We start from the raw sequence: 21093 nt of genomic DNA on the forward strand, positions 1-21093 counted from the left end.
TTTTTTTAAGTTTTTTGCTTTTACTTCTACTTTAACTAAATTGAAAACACTGGCCCATTATCCTTTCATGACACCCTGTGGCATGTTACATCTCACGGCTATTACTGGCAGATTTCCCATGTAAACCTATGGTCCCTGTCTCAGCCTATTAGAAATCCAAGCAAGGGAGTCTCATTCCTTCTGCGGTTTTCTGAAAATAAACACATGCAGACATTAGCTGTGAAAAAAGCCATTCTAATACCCAAAACAAAAATGTAATATATTGCGGCTTAGCAGTCCATAGATGTATTACTTTACATAGATGCATTAGTTTTCATCTTGCTAGTAACAGAATGTCCTAGAACAGTGATGGCGAACCTTTTTGAGCCCGAGTGCCCAAACTGCAACACAAAACCAAATTTTTTATTTCAAAGTGCCAACACTGGAATTAATCACTTGCCTACCGGGCACTTCTACCCCCTTCCTGCCCAGGACAATTTTCAGCTTTCAGTGCTGTTGCACTTAATGACAATTGTGCGGTCATGCAACACTGTAATCATATGCAATTTTTATCATTTTTTCACACAAATAGAGCTTTTTTTGGTGGTATTTAATCACAATTGCATATGGTTATAGCAAAAAATTAAACACATAAAAGGTTTCCTTTGCTTCTATTCTAAAATTTTGCAAACAGGTAATATTTCTTCTTTGATGTGCGTTGGTGAGGCTGCACTGATAGGCAGCACTGATGGGCATTGATGAGGCGGCACAGATAGGTAGCACTGATGAGGCGGCACTGGTGAGCACTGATGAGGAGGCACTGATATGCAGGAAATGATGGGCACTGATATGCGGCACTGATAGCACCAACTGGAGGCACTGACCGGCGGGCACTGCTGGGCATCATTGATGGGTGGCACTGATGGGCAGCACTAATGAGGTGTCACAGATAGGTGGCAGTGATATGCGGCACTGATTGGTGGCACTGATAGGCGACACTGATAATGGGTACTGATAGACAGCACTGATAGGTGGCACTGACTGACATCACTGCTGGGCACTGACTGGCACAACCGATGGGCACTGACTGGCAGCACTGCTGGGCTGCACTGATGGGCACTGGTGGGCACAGGTGGGTGGCACTACTGGGCACAGGTGGGCGGCACAGGTGGGCGCATTGCTGGGCACAGGTGGGCAGAACTTGTGTGTGGCACTGCTGGGCACCGATCATCAGGGCACTGATAATCAGTGACCCTGATGATCGGTGCCATTCCCTGCTCTGACAACTGACGGTTTTCGGCAGTACTTTCCTCACGATCTGATAGCGTGAGGAAAGTGCAGCCGAGAACCGGCATTTGCATTTCCAGGTGATCAGCGTGTCATTGGACACGGCTGATCACGTGGTAAAAGGCCGCTGTGATTGGCCTTTTACCACGTCACGTGATCAGCTGTGTCCGTAGGACACAGCAATCACGGAGATCGCCCGGAGCGCGCCCCCGGGGGTGCGCAGGAGAGCGCGTTCTTCCCCTTCTTCCTGGCGTGCCCACTGAGATGGCTCTGCGTGCCAGCTGTTCGCCATCACTGTCCTAGAATGACAATACTCGGTCACTGCACATTATCTATGGAGGAGCAACTTTTGCCACCCAGGTGTTTCCCCCCCCCCCCCCCGATTTGGACTACAAACACATCTCTCTTACATGGGGATGGGGGAATTTGCAGTTTACAGAAGATAGTTGGGGAGGAAGATAACATTGTTTGTGATTTCAGTTCAGCTACCAAGAAGTGACAAGGAAACTACTTTTCTGGTAACAGGTATTTTATGTACTTGCTGAAAATATTCTTAGCCTGAAAAATACAAAATGAATTCAGCCAACACATCAAAAGTCCACTAAACTGCAATAAATTACATTTATTTTCTTAGGCGTAGATATCCTTTAAAGCAGTTATAAAGTTTCCTTAACCCCTTCATACCTAAGGGTAAAACAAATCTTAATGCCTAAGCACAATCTTACAACGTTGACATGTGTTAGTAAAACCGTACATATCATCATAACTACTTTGTACATCCAGGTGGATTATAACTTGTTTTTTTCAGGACAAATTGGGCTTTCATTTGGTGGTAAATGGTAGTGAATATCTCAAGACTTTTTTTTTTTATTATCAAAGGAAAACTGGCCCAAAATTTTGAAAAAAAATTATTTTATTAAATTTAGCTGTGTGTTACTTGTTAGTACTAGGGGCGCACCGGAATTTCAGTGGCTGAAACGTTTCGGCCAAAAACACCCCTACCGGCCATTGGCCGATGTGAAAAAAAGCACTGATACAGGTGCCGAAAAAAAACCCTCCCCCTCGCAGCCTCCTGCCGCTGCTGTCCTTTACTGCTGCCACTGGCTGCCACTTACCTGAGAAACCATCAAAAAATCCCGGCACTGGACATAGAGTTTAGAGAAGGAAAGATGGCCTCCACTTACCTCTATGCCCTTGGAGGACCGGAGCGATGTCACTTCCGTTTTCAACCAATTTTTTTTTTTAAAGCTTTTTTTTTTATCTAATGCTTTACATTGTAGAGGAGAGTTGTGGGGTTTTATTTTTTCCCAAAAATATATATTAATTTTTAAAAACTGCGCATTTTGGTTTTCAGCCAAGTGCATTTTGAATTTTCGGTTTTCGGCACCAGAATTTTGATTTCAGTGCACCACTAGTTACTACCATAACCTACCACCAAAGGGCAACCCAAAATAAATTTTCCAGCTCTTGATGATCGCAGAGATACTATATATGTGTATGTTATTTGTTTGTACCTGTACTACAGCCCAGAAACAATAGTGCGCATTTTGTTTTTTTTACCTAAAACACGCTGATGCCAATTTATAAAAAAAATAAATAAATCCTGACCTTGACCCAAACACTAACCCTGCTACTGAACTAGATCAAACCTTGATCTAGGTATTTTTTCTTTGTTAAAAATAAATAAAAAATAAACATTTTTTTTCCCCCTCTATGCAAGGAGAGCGAGAGATACAATGTATCTTTCTCCTCCATTCATACATAGAGAAAAAAAAAAAAAAACGGGGGGCGGTGACTGATTACTGCGATAGCCAATCAGAGGCTATCACAGCGATCGTGTGACAAAGGCAAATATGCAGCCCCAAGGAAAAAAGCCCAGTTCCGTGAGGCCACATATATGTGTTAGATCGGCATGAAGAGGTTAAAAAAAAAAATCCACCTACAAGGTAATCACATAATGTACTAGTATGCATTACATACTAGGACATTTTGAGAAGCTTACCTTAAAAAAATCCCTCCAGCGGCGCACTGTTACTGTCTATGAATGAATACAAAGCTTCCTTGGATTGGCTGAGATGGAGATGGAGTTTGTGAAACTCCAAACACAAAACGCGGCAACCGCGGTACCGTGATTTTGCCGCGTTTTGCATTTTCCCGCGGCCGGTGGTCAAAACGTTCCTATCCTGAATGCGATTCTTGTGCGTTCAGGAGAGGGTGGTTTAACCTCACTTCTCCGCGGCAGCTCCTAAACTCTGGACACATAGGCTTTTATTGCGATTTGCGTTTAGGAGCTTTGGCTGCTAAACCCAAGTTTAGCAGCTGCGCGTGTACACGAGCCCTTAAACTGGTTGACATACCTTTTTGAAACTATCTTTATTTTTTCTTATCTCCTCCCAGATATGTTCCTTGGAACCTTCACGAGTCAAAGAGGGGAAAGTTTGACTTCTCTGGGAACCTCGATATTTGGTAATGTGAAACATGGAAGTAGTAGCATTATACTACAGTGACGGACATAAGTATTTGATCCTCTGCTGATTTTGAATGTTTGCCCACTCACAAAGAAATGATCAGTCTAAAAATCGAATGTTCGGTGTATTGTAACACTGAGAGACAGAATAGCAACAACAAATTCAAAAGAAATGCATGTCTAACAAATGATGACTGATTTGCATGTTCATGAGGGAAATTTGTATTTGATCCCCTTCACAAAACATGACTTAGTACTTGGTGGCAAACCACTTGTTGGCAATTAGAGGTCAGGCGTTTCCTGTAGATGGCCACCAGGTTTGCACACATCTCAGGAGGGATTTTGACTCACTCCTCTTGGCAGATCCTCTCCAAGTCATTAAGGTTTGTACCGGTTTGTGGGCTCCATGATTTCTGTTCCAGTCTGTACTAGCCTTCAGAGCCCCCATTATACCAGCAGGAGTACTATACAGCCAAGCATCCTCACCGTGAGCAGAAAAAAGGCTAAGCGGCCGTCCACCTTTTCCAGAACTTAAAAAAAACAGATTTTTTCAGCCTCCACTGTACCCATTTTAATGAGGTCAAAATAACCATATCTGAACAACTGTCCACGGACCACGGCCGTACATTCTCTCTCACTCATATAATCTTTCTTAAATCCCACGAAAATCCTTGCATCCCAAACCTGGAGTTTTCTCTTTCTTCATTTCTTTCATTTCTCATCCTTCTCTTTTACAACCGCTCTAGCTTGCGCCAGTATTGCCTTCCCTTTCACCTCCATAAAACGTCCAACCTTCGCTCAGGCTTCTATAATCTCATTCCCCACATTCTCCCCCCACACACTCATCTCTTCCAAGCATCTTAATCTCTTTTGCCACCATTCATACTCTTCTCGCTCTCTTCTCACTCTTTCACATCCTTTTCTCACACAATAATCTCTTCATTCTCTCTTTCACCCATTCCCACCACTCAACCACACTCCTAAATTCCAACCTCTTTCTCTTCTGCCTTTCAAACATCATACAATACTCTTCCCTTCTATTCACATCCTCAAGCAACTTCACATTCAACTTCCATCCACCTCCATACACTTTTTCAGATTCCATACTCACACAACATTCTATCCGGCCATGGTCCGGGAATGGCACGCGATGAACCGAAAAGGAATCCTGGTTAAAGTCTCTGGAAATAAAACAAAAATCAGTTTGTGAACTCAAAAAAAGGTATATCCCTTTATCTCTCCCCACATCCACCAGCCCAAAGTCTGAATAATGCTCTGCAGGGCTGAAATCCACTCCAAAGACTATTTAGTATCCACAATGAGAGATGTTCAGACCGCCACCAAGAAAAGTAAAAACTCATGGTGCAGTATGTAATAAAAGCATCAATCTTTAATGAAGAAATACACTTACAAGCATGGTGTCCAGACCAACACCAGTATAGACAGCGTGTGCGATGAAACAAATAACGCAGACCCAGCTTAGCCTGCACATGGGCCATACAAGCGGACCGGGGGGTGTGCTGACGTCACATCCAAAGGCTCCGCCCTACGCGTTTTGTCATCAACGTCCTCACCGAGCAGATGGACATGAGACGTCAGTGCTTCATTAAAACTCTCACGCACATTCCCACATACATCACAAACAATCTCTCCACGCATACCATACCTTTCCCACCATTCAACTTTCGCTTCACCACTTTCTTGCGGTTTAATTTCTCAGCCTTCGAGGACCAGAAAATTGGAAAATTATTCTGATTATTTTTTTCAAACCTCTGTCCTGCGCAGGAAAAACCTGATAAAGGAATACCAGGATGGGAATAATTACTGTCTTGACAACAAGTACTTTGCCTTCAAAAGATAGAGACCTTAGAGTCCAGAAATTTAACTTTTTTTGCACTTTTGCCGTCACATCCTTCCAACTCTCTCTCCCAAACAGGTCACATTCGAACTTCACACCCAAAACTCTCACACTCCCCTTACACACTTTCCAGTCACACCGTCCACACTCTCCCCATTCACCAAAGAACTTACACTCACTCTTATCCATATTCACCCGAAACCCACTTGCCATACAAAAAATCTCTAACAACAACTTTACTCTCCTCAGGCTCGCCACATTCTTACACACCACAGTCACATCATCCATATGCGCAATTACCTTCAACATTCTCCCTCCACTCCTGGGTAGCAGCAACCCATTTACACATTTATCCCTAGGAAGCATCCTCAACAACGGCTCAATCACGCAAATAAACAGCACGGGGGATAAAGGGCACCCCTGCCTCACCCCGACTTCACATCCACTCCCTCAGTCACCCACCCATTCACCTGAATCTTACTTACAATACCAGAGTACAAACATTTCACCCATTTCATCATCCTTGCAGGTACCCCCATTTTCTCCAACACTCGAAACATAAACTCATGCACTACCCGATCATACGCCTTTTCAAAATCTACAGCCAGTACGGACGCCCTTTGCTTTCGTTCCTTGCAATCACACAATACATCCCGCAGATACACCAAACTCTCAGAGATTACTCTCCCAGGCACAGCACACGCTTGCTCTTCCCCAACCATTTTGCCAATCACCCCACGCACTCTGTTTGCCAACACCTTAGCTATTAATTTGTAGTCAGTATTTAGTAAAGAAATAGGTCTCCAATTTTTCAAGTCCTTTTTGTCACCTTTCTTGTATAATAACACGATCAGTCCCTCAGCCATACTCTTAGACATACACCCTCTTTCCAACACAGCCACGCACACATCAAACACACACTTTCCAATCACCTCCCAAAACGCACAGTAAAACTCCACGGGAAAAGACCTTCCAACCCAGGAGTTTTCCCCTTTTTCATACCATTCAAACTCACTTCTACTTCACTCAAACAAACATCTTCACACAAAACCACTCTATCGTCGTCTTCCAGCCTTTCTTCAATCTCACCAATCACATCCTTCTCCACTTTTGCGTCTCTCTTACACACAGAAAACAAATTACCGTAAAACTTCTGTACCTCTCCAACCACACGTTCATTCCCACTCACCTCACATCCATTCTCATCCAACACACTTACCACCTCATTCTTACAACCATACAGCTTTTTAAAGAAAAACCTCGTACACTTTTCATCCTTCTTTCACCATTCTCGCTTGAGCAATCAAAGCCTTCGCTTTCACTTCCAAGAATCTCCCAACTTTCACTCTCGCTTCCGCTAACTCATTCTCCACACTCTCTCCCCATACACCCATCTCTTCCAAATAACTCAACCGCTTCTGCCACCATTCATTCTCCTCCCTTTCTCACTCCCTTTCCTCACAAAGGGAGTTTGCACTTTCACCCAATCCCACCATTTAATCACACTCTCAAACTCCAGCCTCTTTCTCTTCCATCTTTCAAACATCTTGCAAAACACCTCCCTCACATTCACATCCTCTAGCAGCTTCACATTCAACTTCCATACACCTTATCAGACTCCATATTCACGCTACATTTGATCTGGCCATGGTCCGTGAAAAGCACCGGCTGCACAGCAAATGCACTGGACGTAAAGTCTCTAGATGAAAAAAGAAAATCAATTCTCGAGCTCAAATGTCGGCCAAGAGAAAAAAAGGTATGGCCCTTGTCTTTACCCAAATCAACCAGGCCAAAGTCAGTGCAAAGCTCTAGTAATAATTTAATCCCACCACCCACACCACCGCTCCCCCCCTTCCCACACTCCTCCCCCCCTTCCCACCCTATCCCCCACTCCCAGCACACAATTAAAATCACCTACAAAAATAAGAGGCTCTCTGCCTCCTAAGAATAGGCTTAACTTTTCAAACAGGCTTATGCGCTCCCATTTCTTTGGGGACGCGTACACATTAATAATTCTAAAGCAACAACCATCCACCTCCACCTTACATAGCACAGCCCTCCCCTTCACAATATGTACAGTATTCAGTATCTTAAACCTCCAATTTCTAAATCAGATGCCTAGTCCAGCATTTCCCTCAGTACCCCCGGACCACACCACAGGGCCATGAGGCCACTCCTCCGGTCGGGGGTCGGGGCTCCTCCTTGATATTGCATTCTTGCAGACAAAGGATGTCGCTGGGAAGCAAAGACAAATATTTAAAAATTGCCGCCCTTCTTGGTGCTGCTTGAATGCTTCTTACATTCAAGGAAGATATGTTGATCTTCATTCACACTGAAAAACAAAGGAAAACATCAGAACAAAGCTATTTGCATCAAGTGGCGGGCTTCTTGCTCTGGCACCTCTGCCCGATTCCAGTGACTTTAGCCCCTGCTACCGCCACCATGCCACTCTGCTCCTCCCCACCACCTGGAGCTGACTTTTTGAAGCCCATAACAGCCTGAAGGTTTTCAACCTGACTGCTACTGGCAAATGACTCCGTGGAAACCACAGAGGAGTCAAAGTCTATGTCAGGGCTCGAAAACTCTAATATCTCCTGAGATGCAGGAATAGCTTTCAAAGCCCCTTTTTTCCTCTTGAGGGTGTCCCTCGATAGGTCCATAACTTCCACTTCACCTGCCCCTCCACCTTCCGCCGCGGTGGGTTGTTCCAGTTCCTTGGACCCCACAGCTGGGACCTGAGCTACCACCGCCGCTTCATCAGGCTTGGGTGTTGGACCAGCCACCTCCACCTCTGCAGGAGCCTCAGGACATTTAGCCGGGGCCACCCCAGCAGCGACCTCAGCATAAGATGGGGTTTTCCTCCGGCGGGCCTGCTGATGTTGTGAGCAGAGTCCATCATGCCCCCCTCCAGATTCGGGCACTGTCGGGCCAAATGGGCATTGCTTCCACATAGATGACATTTTTCGTCCATCCGGACACTCAGCAGTCCTGTGTCCGGACTTGAAACCGTTGCAGCACACTATCCCTGTCTCACACTGCTCCTTAGTATGACCAAAGGCGAAACAGTTGCGGCAGAACTGTGGCTGCCCCGGATACCACAGTACCCCCCTATTTCGCCCAATTGAAAAGGCCTGGGGGGGTGTGCACAACCACCAACTCCAGCGTCATCTTTTCTCAACTGGACATAGTACTTCCGGTGTCCGTTAAATGTCCCTAATATATTTGTTTGCATGATCCCGGCAGATACAAAGGAACAATACTTTAGGAGGAAGGCCCGGATATCCTCCTCCCGGACAAAGGGGTTATACATCTGAATTGTTAGCGGGATCCTTTGCTTGCACTCATTGCTGATGAACGTGACCCCCTACAGCAACGGGTCCTGGGCCTTCTTAGTTTTCCTCAGCATGCAGGTTTGCACATCCGCCATCCGAAAGAATGTCTGATCGAAAAAGCCGGACGTAGGGAAGGCCTGGAAACAAAAACTCTCGATTGGCATCTGCAGCAGCTCCATCACAACCTTCTTTTGCACGTAGTACAGGCCACACTCACAGCGACGGTCCTCTCGGATATACACCCTGATGGTGTATGGAGCATCTGAAGGCACACCAGCCATATCACCACTCTGCCAATTCACCCTGCTCTACCGACCCCGAGGGGAAGGATAAGCCTGGCGATCACTCTCGATGGATCTCAGGGAAGCGCCACCCCCAGAAGCAGCAGGAGATGCTTGGGGTACGTCTCCAGGCCACGGGCACAGGTTCCCTTTCCAACCTCTTGGCAAAGACCACAGGATCCAGCCAAAAAGCCGAGATGCAGTATCACTTGTTACCTATGGCCAAGACCAGGCACATGCACACTGATCTTAGCCAAAAGGTTATTTTTTTTTTTTGTGGTAGCATTAGGGAGAGTGTTCTGATCCAATTGCAAAGGACCATGTCACCCTAATTTGCATACCTTCCATCAGCCCTCAAGAAGCATGGGATTATTAAAAAATATGCAAATTTGTGTGACATATCCCACCCAGAAAGCTAGCTCGGTTTGTTGGATCGAACACGCACTGATCTAACGAATCAAAGCCCTCCCACCATCCCCCCCATGAATAATGATGATTTTGGACCATACTATTTTAACTTAGGGAGAGCATTGTATCTAATAAGCATATTTGCTCTCTCTCCCTCTCCACTGATGAGGGAACCTGTGATGTAATTGAGAGACTCTGATGGGATGTTACAGTTGTGACCAAAATTATTCAACCCCCAATGCTGTAAAGGGGTTTAGGGACTATAGTGTACATTTGGAATTGTATTCAGAATCAAATCCTACAAGGACGTTGTAACTACCCAAATGCAACTAAAATGACATCAATTGTTTATGTAATACAGTAGTAAATGGTTCTTATGTGGTTTCTTCATTGCCACAATTATTCAACCCCTTAAAGACTACCACTCTGAAGAACAGAGGTTCATACAGGTGCTTTCCATCAGGTATTGAAAACACCTGTGGATGTCACCGAGCAGCAATCAAGCATAATAAGCACCAATTAGGCAGCTTTAAAATGACTGTGATACTCAGCTCCTTCTAGACATTTACTGGTGTGGTTACAAACATGGTGAAGGCAAGAGAATGGTCCAGGAAGACAAGAGAAGAGGTGATTTCTCTTCACAGGAAGGGCAATGGCTATAAGAAGATTGCAAAGATGTTAAACATACCAAGAGACACCTTAGGAAGCATCATTCGCAAATTCAAGGCAAAGGGCACTGTTGAAACGCTACCTGGTCGTGGCAGAAAGAAGATGCTGACTTCGACTGCTGTGCGCTACCTGAAGCGTAGAGTGGAGAGAAGTCCCCGTGTGACTGCTGAGGAACTGAGAAAAGATTTGTCAGATGTGGGTACAGAAGTTTCAGCCCAGACAATAAGACGCACACTGCGTAATGAAGGCCTCCGTGCCAGAACTCCCAGGCGTACCCCCTTGCTGTCTCCAAAGAATAAGAAGAGTCGACTGCAGTATGCCAAAAGCCATGTGGACAAACCACAAAAGTTGTGGGATAGTGTTCTGTGGACTGATGAAACAAAATTAGAACTGTTTGGGCCCATGGATCAACGCTATGTTTGGAGGAGGAAGAACAAGGCCTATGATGAAAAGAACACCTTGCCTACTGTGAAGCATGGTGGAGGGTCAATCATGCTTTGGGGCTGTTTTGCTTCTGCAGGTACAGGGAAGCTTCAGCGTGTGCAAGGTACCATGAATTCTCTTCAGTACCAGGAGATATTGGATGGAAACGTGATGCAGTCCGTCACACACCTGAGGCTTGGGAGACGTTGGACCTTTCAACAGGACAATGATCCCAAGCATACCTCCAAGTCCACTAGAGCATGGTTGCAGAGGAAAGGCTGGAACATTTTGGAGTGGCCATCGCAGTCACCAGACTTAAATCCGATTGAGAACCTCTGGTGGGACTTAAAGAAAGCAGTTGCAGTGCGCAAGCCTAAGAATGTGACTGAACTGGAGGCCTTTGCCCATGAAGAATGGGCGAAGATACCCGTAGATCGCTGCAAGACACTTGTGTCAAGCTATGCTTCACGTTTAAAAGCTGTTATAACTGTAAAAGGATGCTGTACTAAGTACTAAGATTGAATGTCACTTGGGGGTTGAATAAAACTGATAATGCTGTGAGCACAGAAAAGACATTTGTGGTTATTTCATTATAACTGTTATGTTATATTTGTCTGACCTACAAGTGCCTCTTTAATGTAAATGTAAGCAAGATGACTGAATGATCAAAAGCAATGTCAAACTGGCCAAAACACTCAATTTCAGTGGGGGTTGAATAATTTTGGTCACAACTGTATTTCATAAACTATGCATCATCCTAGTCTCAGGTTCCCAAATTATGGTCATATCTAACCATTCAGCAGATGCGTCTGCATATTAATCTACTAGTGGCAAGGCTGCTAAATGCACAGAGAATAAGTTATGAACCATAATATATGAGAGTTTTTGGTCATAAAATTGAGGCGATTAGTTTACTGCTCCAGGGAGACACCCTGTGGAGTTGCTAGAAAATGCTAAGCTGAGTTGTAAAAAGTTGAAGAATCTCCCTTTTTAACATCGGAACTAACAGTGGGAGATAAAAGCATCCTTTTGGCTCTGAAACTTGGAAGCTGCTTAAACCAAGGCTGACTGGCAAGTACTTTATCTAAATTCCTTTTATGTTATCTCTTTGCTGTGCTATTGCTTTCTGTATATTTATATATATATATATATATATATATATATATATATATATATTGGCTACATCTTTTTCTGTAAATATTTTTATTGCACCCTCTTGACCTTTTCGTAATAAATCTTACTTTCTGAAAGTGTTGAACTGTTTCTAAAGCTCTTTAATGGAAACTCAGAACCCCTGCCTCTGAAAAGCGCTACTATGTGTGTGTTTTAAACTTCGGTATATTGCTGCCTGCGGTGACAGTGGTATACCGACGATTATTCAAACATCATAGTGTTATTGCTGATATTGCCGAGTTTCCTCTTTCTCTGTACAAAAAAGAGGTGATGGCAGTGTGAAGGGTTAATTGCATAATTAACCTGACCCAGTAACAATCACGCTCAGGCTACAGGTACATCGATTGTGGTCCATTAGCTGGAAAATTGTTGTGCAGAGTGCAGCTGGGCGTGGCATTGTTACGCACGTGACAGCGCGGTTTTTGATTGGCTAGTCCTTCGGTCGCGAGTTTGGTGAGAAGGGCTGGGGTCTGACGCCGTGATCGTCACAGGGGGTAGGTGGCTATATCTCTCCCAGGGACATGGGGGTTCCTCATGAAAACCGTCACCCTGCTTTCATCCCGTTGAATGGGAGATTTTGCAACAAACAGGTCCTCACCAGCTCCCAGTACCTTCTACAGACCTGTAACTATATAAAGGTTATATAAAAATATACCTGTCATGAAGGTCTGTACCGACAGTGTCTACGCCTTACTGAACCCTTGTTTGAGGATCATCTTCTTGCCAAAGATCTCAGTTGTCATGTCAGGGACTCTGCCGTCCACCTCCTTCAGCTGAAGTACCACCATCTGCTTCATCCAGGGCTCCAAGGAGGGGAGCCCTTTCACAGGAAGATTTGGGCTCGCTGATCCCGATGGGCTGGCGCCAGCCGGGGTGGAGGTGGAGGAGACTTGCTTGGGAGTCTTGGCAGAATCAGCGGGAGCTGGGTTGGTCTTTGTTTTGCTCTTCCTCATTGTCACCGAGGGGCTTGTTAGGAGGTGCGTCAGAAGTTCTTCAGTGGCTTCCTTCTTGTTCCTCGACGTCTTCACTCTTTCGGAGCCTTTAAAAAGGCTTTTTGGCGACTACTACCTGGAGGTAGTAATGCAGAGTGGAATTTAATCGATGATCCTACAAGGCCGAGCAGAGGGTACCCCACACGGACCAAAAGGCTTGGATAGAAACAAGTGGCTCTCAACATCCTAGCTGGATGCAGGGACACCCCTAAGGGCCAAGGCCAATACCACACTTTATCTTAGCCAAAAGGCCGAGAAGCAAAAATTGGCACCAGTTGTTACCAATGGCCAAGACCAGGCACAAGCACACTGACCTTAGCCAAAAGACCTATTGTTTTTTTTCCCCCATATTAGGGAAAGTGTTCTGATCCAAAGGACCTTGGTCACACTAATTTGCATACCTTTCCTCAGCCCAAGAAGTGTGGGATTATTCAAAAATATGCAAATTTGTCTAACACATTTCTCACCCAGAAAACCCCTACTTTTTTCCCAGATTTTTTTTAAATTCTTTTATTAGAAAAATTTGTATAAAAAATAACATTCTGTATTTTACATTCAAAACAAAGTTCCAACATAAACACAAAGAAAATACAACAAAAACAGTCAAAAACTAGACAGAAAACTACTATCCAAAAAAAGGTTCTGTTTCTTCAAAGATTTTACATAATACATCAAAACAACGCAGCACAGAACCCGGTTTCCCATAGGAATTGCATATATACAGCATAGTTTTACCACTTTCATTAAAGCTGACCCCACCAAGGGGTTTTGTCCTGAGGTTCGGATATAACAGAGATCTGTTCTCATAAATTCTTGCCGTTGGGTTGCACTTTGTAAGACTCTATCCCTTACTACTAGACAGAAATCACTCCTCCGTTGTCCCTTTGTGGGAATGCTGTCCCTCTGCCAACCTCCACATATGAGGAGGAAAGGAAAAAAAAATTAGTGCCATCGCCATACAAGATACCCCACAAAAACAACTTGTCTATTTACAAGTAACTTTCAAAAAAAGGAGGAAGTTCACGGGTTTTCATCTAGCCAGCTCATAGGTTCAAAATACTTAGTTTTCAAGATACCCACAGAAAGAGGGAGCCGAAAATCTTCATAGCACTTAAAGCAAAGCACAAGGTTAGTAAGCAAAAAAGGTTTTATACGCTCCACCTCTTCCAGGAGCTAAACTTCCCAAATTTTACAGCCTCCTCAAGGCCCAGTTTCTGGCAATCCACATAGCCATACCTGTACAGCCGTCCACAGACCATGGCCACACATTCACGCACACTCACTACCTCCTTCTTTAAAATCAAGAGGTTCCTCACGTCCCACAAACACTCTTTCACACAATTCACTAACATCCACAACACTCTTGTTTCATTCTTCCCCAAATTCCATAACCCAAACATCACCATTTCACACGACATACTCCTTACACCTGACAATCCTTCAATCATACTTTTCAAACCATCCCATACTTCCGCCGCATAACCACATTCCCCAAAAAAATGCTCCACACTTTCCAAGTCAGCCAATCCACTCCTCGGACATCTCTGTTTCACTCATTCCACGCCTCCTCTGAAACGTTCTCACTGGCAGACATCTATGCACACCCATCCACGCAATATCTTTTTGTCTATTTTCTAATTCACACAAGCTCACGTTCTTCCATACTTTCACACACTCAGCTGTCCTCAAACCCCCTATCCTTTCCATCACCTCCTTCTCATCCATTCACTTACATACCTTTTTACAATCTTTCCACATCTCTTTCGTCACCTCTTTCAAACAAAACTTTCCAAATTTTCGCATAAAACCAAGGGGCCTTGAAACACACCGGCCTCCTTAGGTCCACTTCACACAAGCCAAGCTTCTGTAACACACTCCCACTACAATATCTTACCATGCATCATGCCACACTCTTTCTCACATAAACGTGCACTCATACCCACATACCTCACAAACAAAAACCTTTTAATCCACACCATTCCCTTTCCACCATTCATCTTCTTCTTAACAATTTTGTCTCTCTTAAGCTTTTCAGCTCTAGATGACCATAGAAATTGGAACACCATCCTTATTATTTTCCTCAGCACTTTGTCCTGGGCCGGAAAAATACTGTATATGAACAGCAACATAGGCATTATTACTGCCTTTACTATCAAAACTTTTCCCTCCAGCGTCAAAGTCCTTAACGACCAAAAATTAATTTTCTTTTGAATTTTGCCCACCACCTCTTCCCAACTTTCCCTCCCATATAAGCCCCTCTCAAACCTTACCCCCAACACTTTCACGCAACCTTCAGACACCTTCCACCCACTCTGCTCAACTTCTCCCCATTCCCCAAAAAACGTACATTCACTGTTCTCCAAATTTAATCTTAAACCCACTCACCAAACAAAAAATATTAATTAACAGTCTCACCCTTTTCAAACTCCTCACATCCCTACAAACCACAGTCACATCATCCATATAGCCCATCACTTTCAAGCACCTTGCACCACTTCCAGGAATCACCAATCCACTCACACACTTATCCTTTGCAATCATCCTCATCAACGGTTCGATCACCCCTGCCTCACCCCGGATCTTATATCCACCCCCTCAGTCAACCATCCATTCACTTGCACCTTACTCCCAATCCCAGCATACAGACATCTCACCCATCCAACCATCTTCTCAGACACCCCCATTCTCTCCAGCACTTTCAACATAAACCCATGCGCCACCTGATCATATGCCTTCTCAAAATCAATCGTTAAAACAGCTGCAACTTGCTTTCGTTCCTTACAGTCCCACAGAGTGTCTCTCAAACATACCAAACTTTCACCAATCGTTCTCTCAGGCACCGTGCACACTTGTTCTTCACCAACCATCCTCTCAATCACTCCCCTAAGCCTATTTGCTATCACTTTTACAATTAACTTATAGGCAACATTAAGTAACGAGATGGGTCTCCAGTCTTCTTGTTCCCCTTTTTTGTACAGCAAAATAGTTAAACTTTCTGCCATGCTCTTTGGCAGCCTCCCACCTTTCAAAACACACACACCTCATGCACCCACTCACCAATCATATCCCAAAACACACTATAGAACTCAGCCGGCAATCCATCCATTCCAGGTGTTTTCCCACTCTTCATTTCTTTCAAACCTATTTCCACCTCACTCAGTCTCACGTCCTCTCCTAGCACACACCTATCTTCCTTATCCAAACACCTCTCCACATTCTCCAACACATCTTCCTCCGCACTCACATCTCTCCCTTTCTCAGCAAACAAATTTTTATAGAACTTCCATACTTCTGCTTTTACCCTTTCATTCCCACTCACTTCCTGACCATTCTCATCCAACACACTCACTAACTCTTGCCACCATACACCTTTTTAAAGAAGAATCTTGTACACTTTTCGTCTGATTCCTTTACAGCCGCTTTAGCCTGCGCTGTAATGGCCATTCCTTTGGCCACCATAACTTCCTCACTTTCTCTCTTGCCTCTATCATTTTGTCACTCACATTCACTCCCCATTCACTCAGCCTTTCAAGAAATTCCAGTCTCCTCTGCCACCAATCATACTTCTCTCTTGCTTTCCTCACACACTCACACCCTTTCTTTATAAAGAAACCTTTTGTTCTCACTGTCACCCATTCCCACCATTCTACCACACTTTCAAAATCCAATCTCCTCTTCTCCCATTTCCCAAACATCTCTCTATATTCATTCTTCACACTCTCATCCTTCAGCTGCTCCACATTCAGTTTCCACACACCCTTCCCATACTCTTGATCCGAATTCATACTTACACTGCATTCAATCTGACCATGAACGTGAACGGTGCACGCTGGGTCATGAAGTTCTCTACATGGAAGTTTCTAGACAGAAAACAAAAATCAATCCGTGAATTTGTATGGCGACTGGCCGAAAAATATGTGCTGCCTTTACCCTTTCCGGCATCAATCAGTTTTAAATCCTCACAGATCTCTTTCAAAACCTTCCCGGATTTATCCACCCCCACCCTCTCTCTTACCACTCCCCCCCACCAACCCCATCCCTCCCACCACCCCTATCACTCCTCCAATCCCCCTCCTGCAAAATACAATTAAAGTCTCCTAAGACCACGACAGGGTCTCTTCCGGCAAAAAGAAACTTTAATTTTTCAAACAGAGTTGTCCTGTCACTTTTACTCGTGGGAGCATAAACGTTTAGTAGTTTAAAGCAGAATCCATCTTGCTTAACTCTTAATAACAATGCTCTGCCCTTTTCTACATGGGTGGATTTCGTACTTCCACCCCATATACAAGATTCCCACCCCCTCATTCCTTTTAACCCCTGTTGACCATACAGATGGCCCATGCGGCCAAGCATCTTTAGCAGGCTCCTCCATAAGGTTACACTCTTGTAGACACAAGATTTCTGCTGCGATCAGAGATAGGTAGTTCAAAACAGCCGTCCTTCTTGGTACTGATCGCAGGCCTCACATTCCAGGAGGAGATTTTAAGCCGCATCTAAAAAATTTTTTTTTGGGAAGAAAGAACACATCATTAGTCAAGTGACAAGTTTTTGCCATCTTCCCTCTAGCTTTGCGCCGGCCCTGTCCTGTATGGGATTTTTTCCTTCTTTACCCCACTCATCCCCGGATCTCCCTCTTTACTGGGCTGTTTCCTAAAACCCCTCAGATCTTGTAAATTCTCCACTTGCCCCGTACTGATAAAGGACTCTACTGATTTTGATGATGAGCCGACTCAGTACCTGCCTCCTGGCCACTGGGGCTAGCAAATTCTGTGATTTCCTGAGAGGGGGGCACCACTTGCAGCTTCCTTTTCAGGGTACTTCCAGACTGGTCCATCTCCTCCACTCCTTCCCCCACCACTCCTCCCATGCCCTCTGCGGGTGCCAATTTGGGCTCAGCCACCTCCGCCACAAGGGGCTCCGCCTCCGCCACCACATCACTGGGCTGGGGACCTGACACAGGTGGGGCCTGCTCTTCACCGGCAACCAATGTTGCCCCAACACCCTTCGCTGCTTCCGCATAGGATCAGGGTCTCCCTCCTCCAACCCCTATGCTACTACCACTCTCAGCGGTGTAAATGTACCCTTCCACTGATGGGACTGCTTGGCCAGATGCCCCTCATTTCCACATAAGTGACATTTCTTGCCAACTGGGCACTCAGCAGTACGGTGTCCAGCTTGGAAGCAATTCCTGCACATTAGCCCACCTCACATTCCTCCCTTGTGTGCCCAAATGCAAAACAATTTCTGCAAAAGCGGGGCTGGCCGGGGTAGGACTCCCCTGTTGGACCCTATGGAAAAGGCCTGGGGTGGATGGAGCACACCCCCAATCCCACCAACATCCTTCTTGAATTGCACCCAGTACTTTCGGTGCCCGTTGAAAGTCCCAAGGATGTTGGTCTGTTTGACACCCCCAGAGACCACCGAGCAATATTTGGACAAGAAGGCCTTAATTTCTTCTTCCCTCACAAACGGGTTGTACAACTGAATGGTGAGAGGCACCCACTGCTTAGATTCGTTCGCCAGGAACACGACATCCTTCAATAGGGGATCAGCCTCCTTCTCTGTCTTCCTCAATAGGCAGGTCTGAAGGTCACTCATTCTGAAAAATGTTACGTCGTAAAAACCACTCGCCGGGAAGGCTTGGACGCAAAAAATCGACTCATGGGCTATGCCCAGCAATTCCATCAGGATCTTCTTCTGAACGACAAGCACAAACAGACCGCACTCAGCCCTTCTGGCTTCCGACACGACCACTCTCACGGTGTTTGGGACGTCTGGAGGGGAAAGCAGCAGCCATCCCACAGCACAAACACTAGACCTCCCGTCACCAATCTCAAGGGAAAGGTTCAGTTTGGCGATCGCTTCTCAGTGCTTTTCAAGGAGCGCTACCCCCCTAAAGCAGCAGGTGGGGCTTGGGATACCCCACCAGGCCGAGGGCGCTGATCCTAGGATCTTAGCCAAAAGGCCGAGAAGCAAAAATTGGCACCAGTTGTTACCTATGGCCAAGACCAGGCACAAGCACACTGACCTTAGTCAAAAGACCAGGTTATTTATTTATTTTTTGTTTTTGTTTTGTCATACTCCTTTTTTTGCACATTGGGGAGAGTGTTCTGATCCAATTGCAAAGGACCATGGTCACCCTAATTTGCATACAATTTGCATACCGTTCCTCAAGAAGTGTGGGATTATTCAAAAATTTGCAAATCAAAATTAATCCATCCTGTGCTGACATGAGGTAGGCCAGGAAATATATACCGTGTGTATGCATGTGTGTGTGTGTATGTATGTGTGTGTATATATATATATATATATATATATATATATATATATATATATATATATTATATCTGTGTGTGTATTGTATTTCCAAGAATATCAGAATATTCTTTCATGTACATCGTTCTTTCTTCCATGGACATATTTCTGCAGTCAGAATGTACCTTCATGGACAACAGAAATGCAGTTTATCTGGGATGCTTTAGAAGGCAAAGTCTGAGCCAAATATACAGTCATGGCCGAAATTGTTGGCACCCTTGATATTTCTCCAGGAAATCATGTATTTCTCACGAAACGTATTGCATTAACACATGTTTTGCTATACACATGTTTATTCCCTTTGTGTGTATTGGGACAAAACAAAAAAAGGGAGGAAAGAAAGCAAATTCGACATAATGTCACACAAACCTCCAAAAATGGGCTGGACAAAAGTATTGGCACCCTTTCACAACTGCGGATAAATAAGAATGTTACAAGCATGTGATGCTCCTGTAAACTCACCTGGGGCAAGTAACAGGTGTGGGCAATATAGAAATCACACCTGAAAGCAGATAAAAAGGAGAGACGTTCACTTAACCTTTGCATTGTGTGTCTGTCTGTGCCACACTAAGCATGGACAACAGAAAGAGGAGACGAGAACTGTCTGAGGACCTGAGAACCAAAATTGTGGCAAAATATCAACAATCTCAAGGTTACAAGTCCATCTCCAGAGAACTAGATTTGCCTTTGTCCACAGTGCGCAACATTATCAAGAAGTTTGCAACCCATGGCACTGTAGCTAATCTCCCTGGTCGTGGACGGATGAGGAAAATTGATGAAAGATTGCAACGCAGAATAGTCCGGATGGTGGATAAGCAGCCCCAAACATGTTCCAAAGACATTCAAGCTGTCCTGCAGGCTCAGGGAGCATCAGTGTCAGCGCGAACTATCCGTCGACATTTAAATGAAATGAAACGCTATGGCAGGAGACCCAGGAGGACCCCACTGCTGACACAGAGACATAAAAAAGCAAGACTACAGTTTGCCAAAATGTACTTGAGTAAGCCAAAAGCCTTCTGGGAAAACGTCTTGTGGACAGATGAGACCAAGATAGAGCTTTTCGGTAAAGCACATCATTCTACTGTTTACCGAAAACGGAATGAGGCCTACAAAGAACAAAACACAGTACCTACGGTAAAATATGGTGGAGGTTCAATGATGTTTTGGGGTTGTTTTGCTGCCTCTGGCACTGGGTGCCTTGACTGTGTGCAAGGCATCATGAAATCTGAGGATTACCAAAGGATTTTGGGTCGCACTGTAGGGCCCAGTGTCAGAAAGCTGGGTTTGCGTCCAAGATCCTGGGTCTTCCAGCAGGACAATGACCCCAAACATACGTCAAAAAGCACTCAGAAATGGATGGCAAAGAAGCGCTGGAGAGTTCTGAAGTGGCCAGCAATGAGCCCAGATCTAAATCCCATTGAACACCTGTGGAGAGATCTTAAAATTGCTGTTGGGAAAAGGTGTCCTTCCAATAAGAGAGACCTGGAGCTGTTTGCAAAGGAAGAGTGGTCCAAAATTCCGGGTGAGAGGTGTCAGAAGCTTATTGATGGTTATAGGAAGCGACTGATTTCAGTTATGTTTTCCAAAGGGTGTGCAACCAAATATTAAGTTAAGGGTGCCAATACTTTTGTCCAGCCCATTTTTGGGGTTTTGTGTGACATTATGTCATATTTGCTTTTCTGCCTCTGTTTTATATTTGTTCCAATACATACAAAGGGAATAAACATGTGTATAGCAAAACATGTGTTAATGCAATACCTTTTTTGTGTGAAATACTTGATTTTCAGGAAAAATATCAAGGGTGCCAACAATTTCGGCCATGACTGTATGTAATAGCCATTTTGTCTGTCGTCCATCTTTGTATATTTCAATCATATGGTGTGTTATCTTCAGCTCTGAAAGTACAGGT

At 44.7% G+C, this 21093-nt stretch overlaps 1 protein-coding gene across 1 annotated transcript in view; it reads left to right on the forward strand.

The window, feature by feature from the left end:
* GLB1L2 (galactosidase beta 1 like 2) overlaps positions 1 to 21093 on the forward strand; it is a 130607-nt gene that overhangs the window by 60628 nt on the left and 48886 nt on the right. Inside the window, exon 3 of the mRNA XM_089655117.1 lies at positions 3664 to 3732. Within this exon, the coding sequence (XP_089511243.1) occupies positions 3664 to 3732 (69 nt within the window). The remainder of the gene's footprint in view (positions 1 to 3663; positions 3733 to 21093) is intronic.

The sequence above is a fragment of the Staurois parvus genome, unplaced genomic scaffold (assembly GCF_062004578.1).
Source record: "Staurois parvus isolate SC_StPar_1 unplaced genomic scaffold, SC_StPar_1.0 ptg000820l, whole genome shotgun sequence".
NCBI classification, from domain to species: domain Eukaryota; kingdom Metazoa; phylum Chordata; class Amphibia; order Anura; family Ranidae; genus Staurois; species Staurois parvus.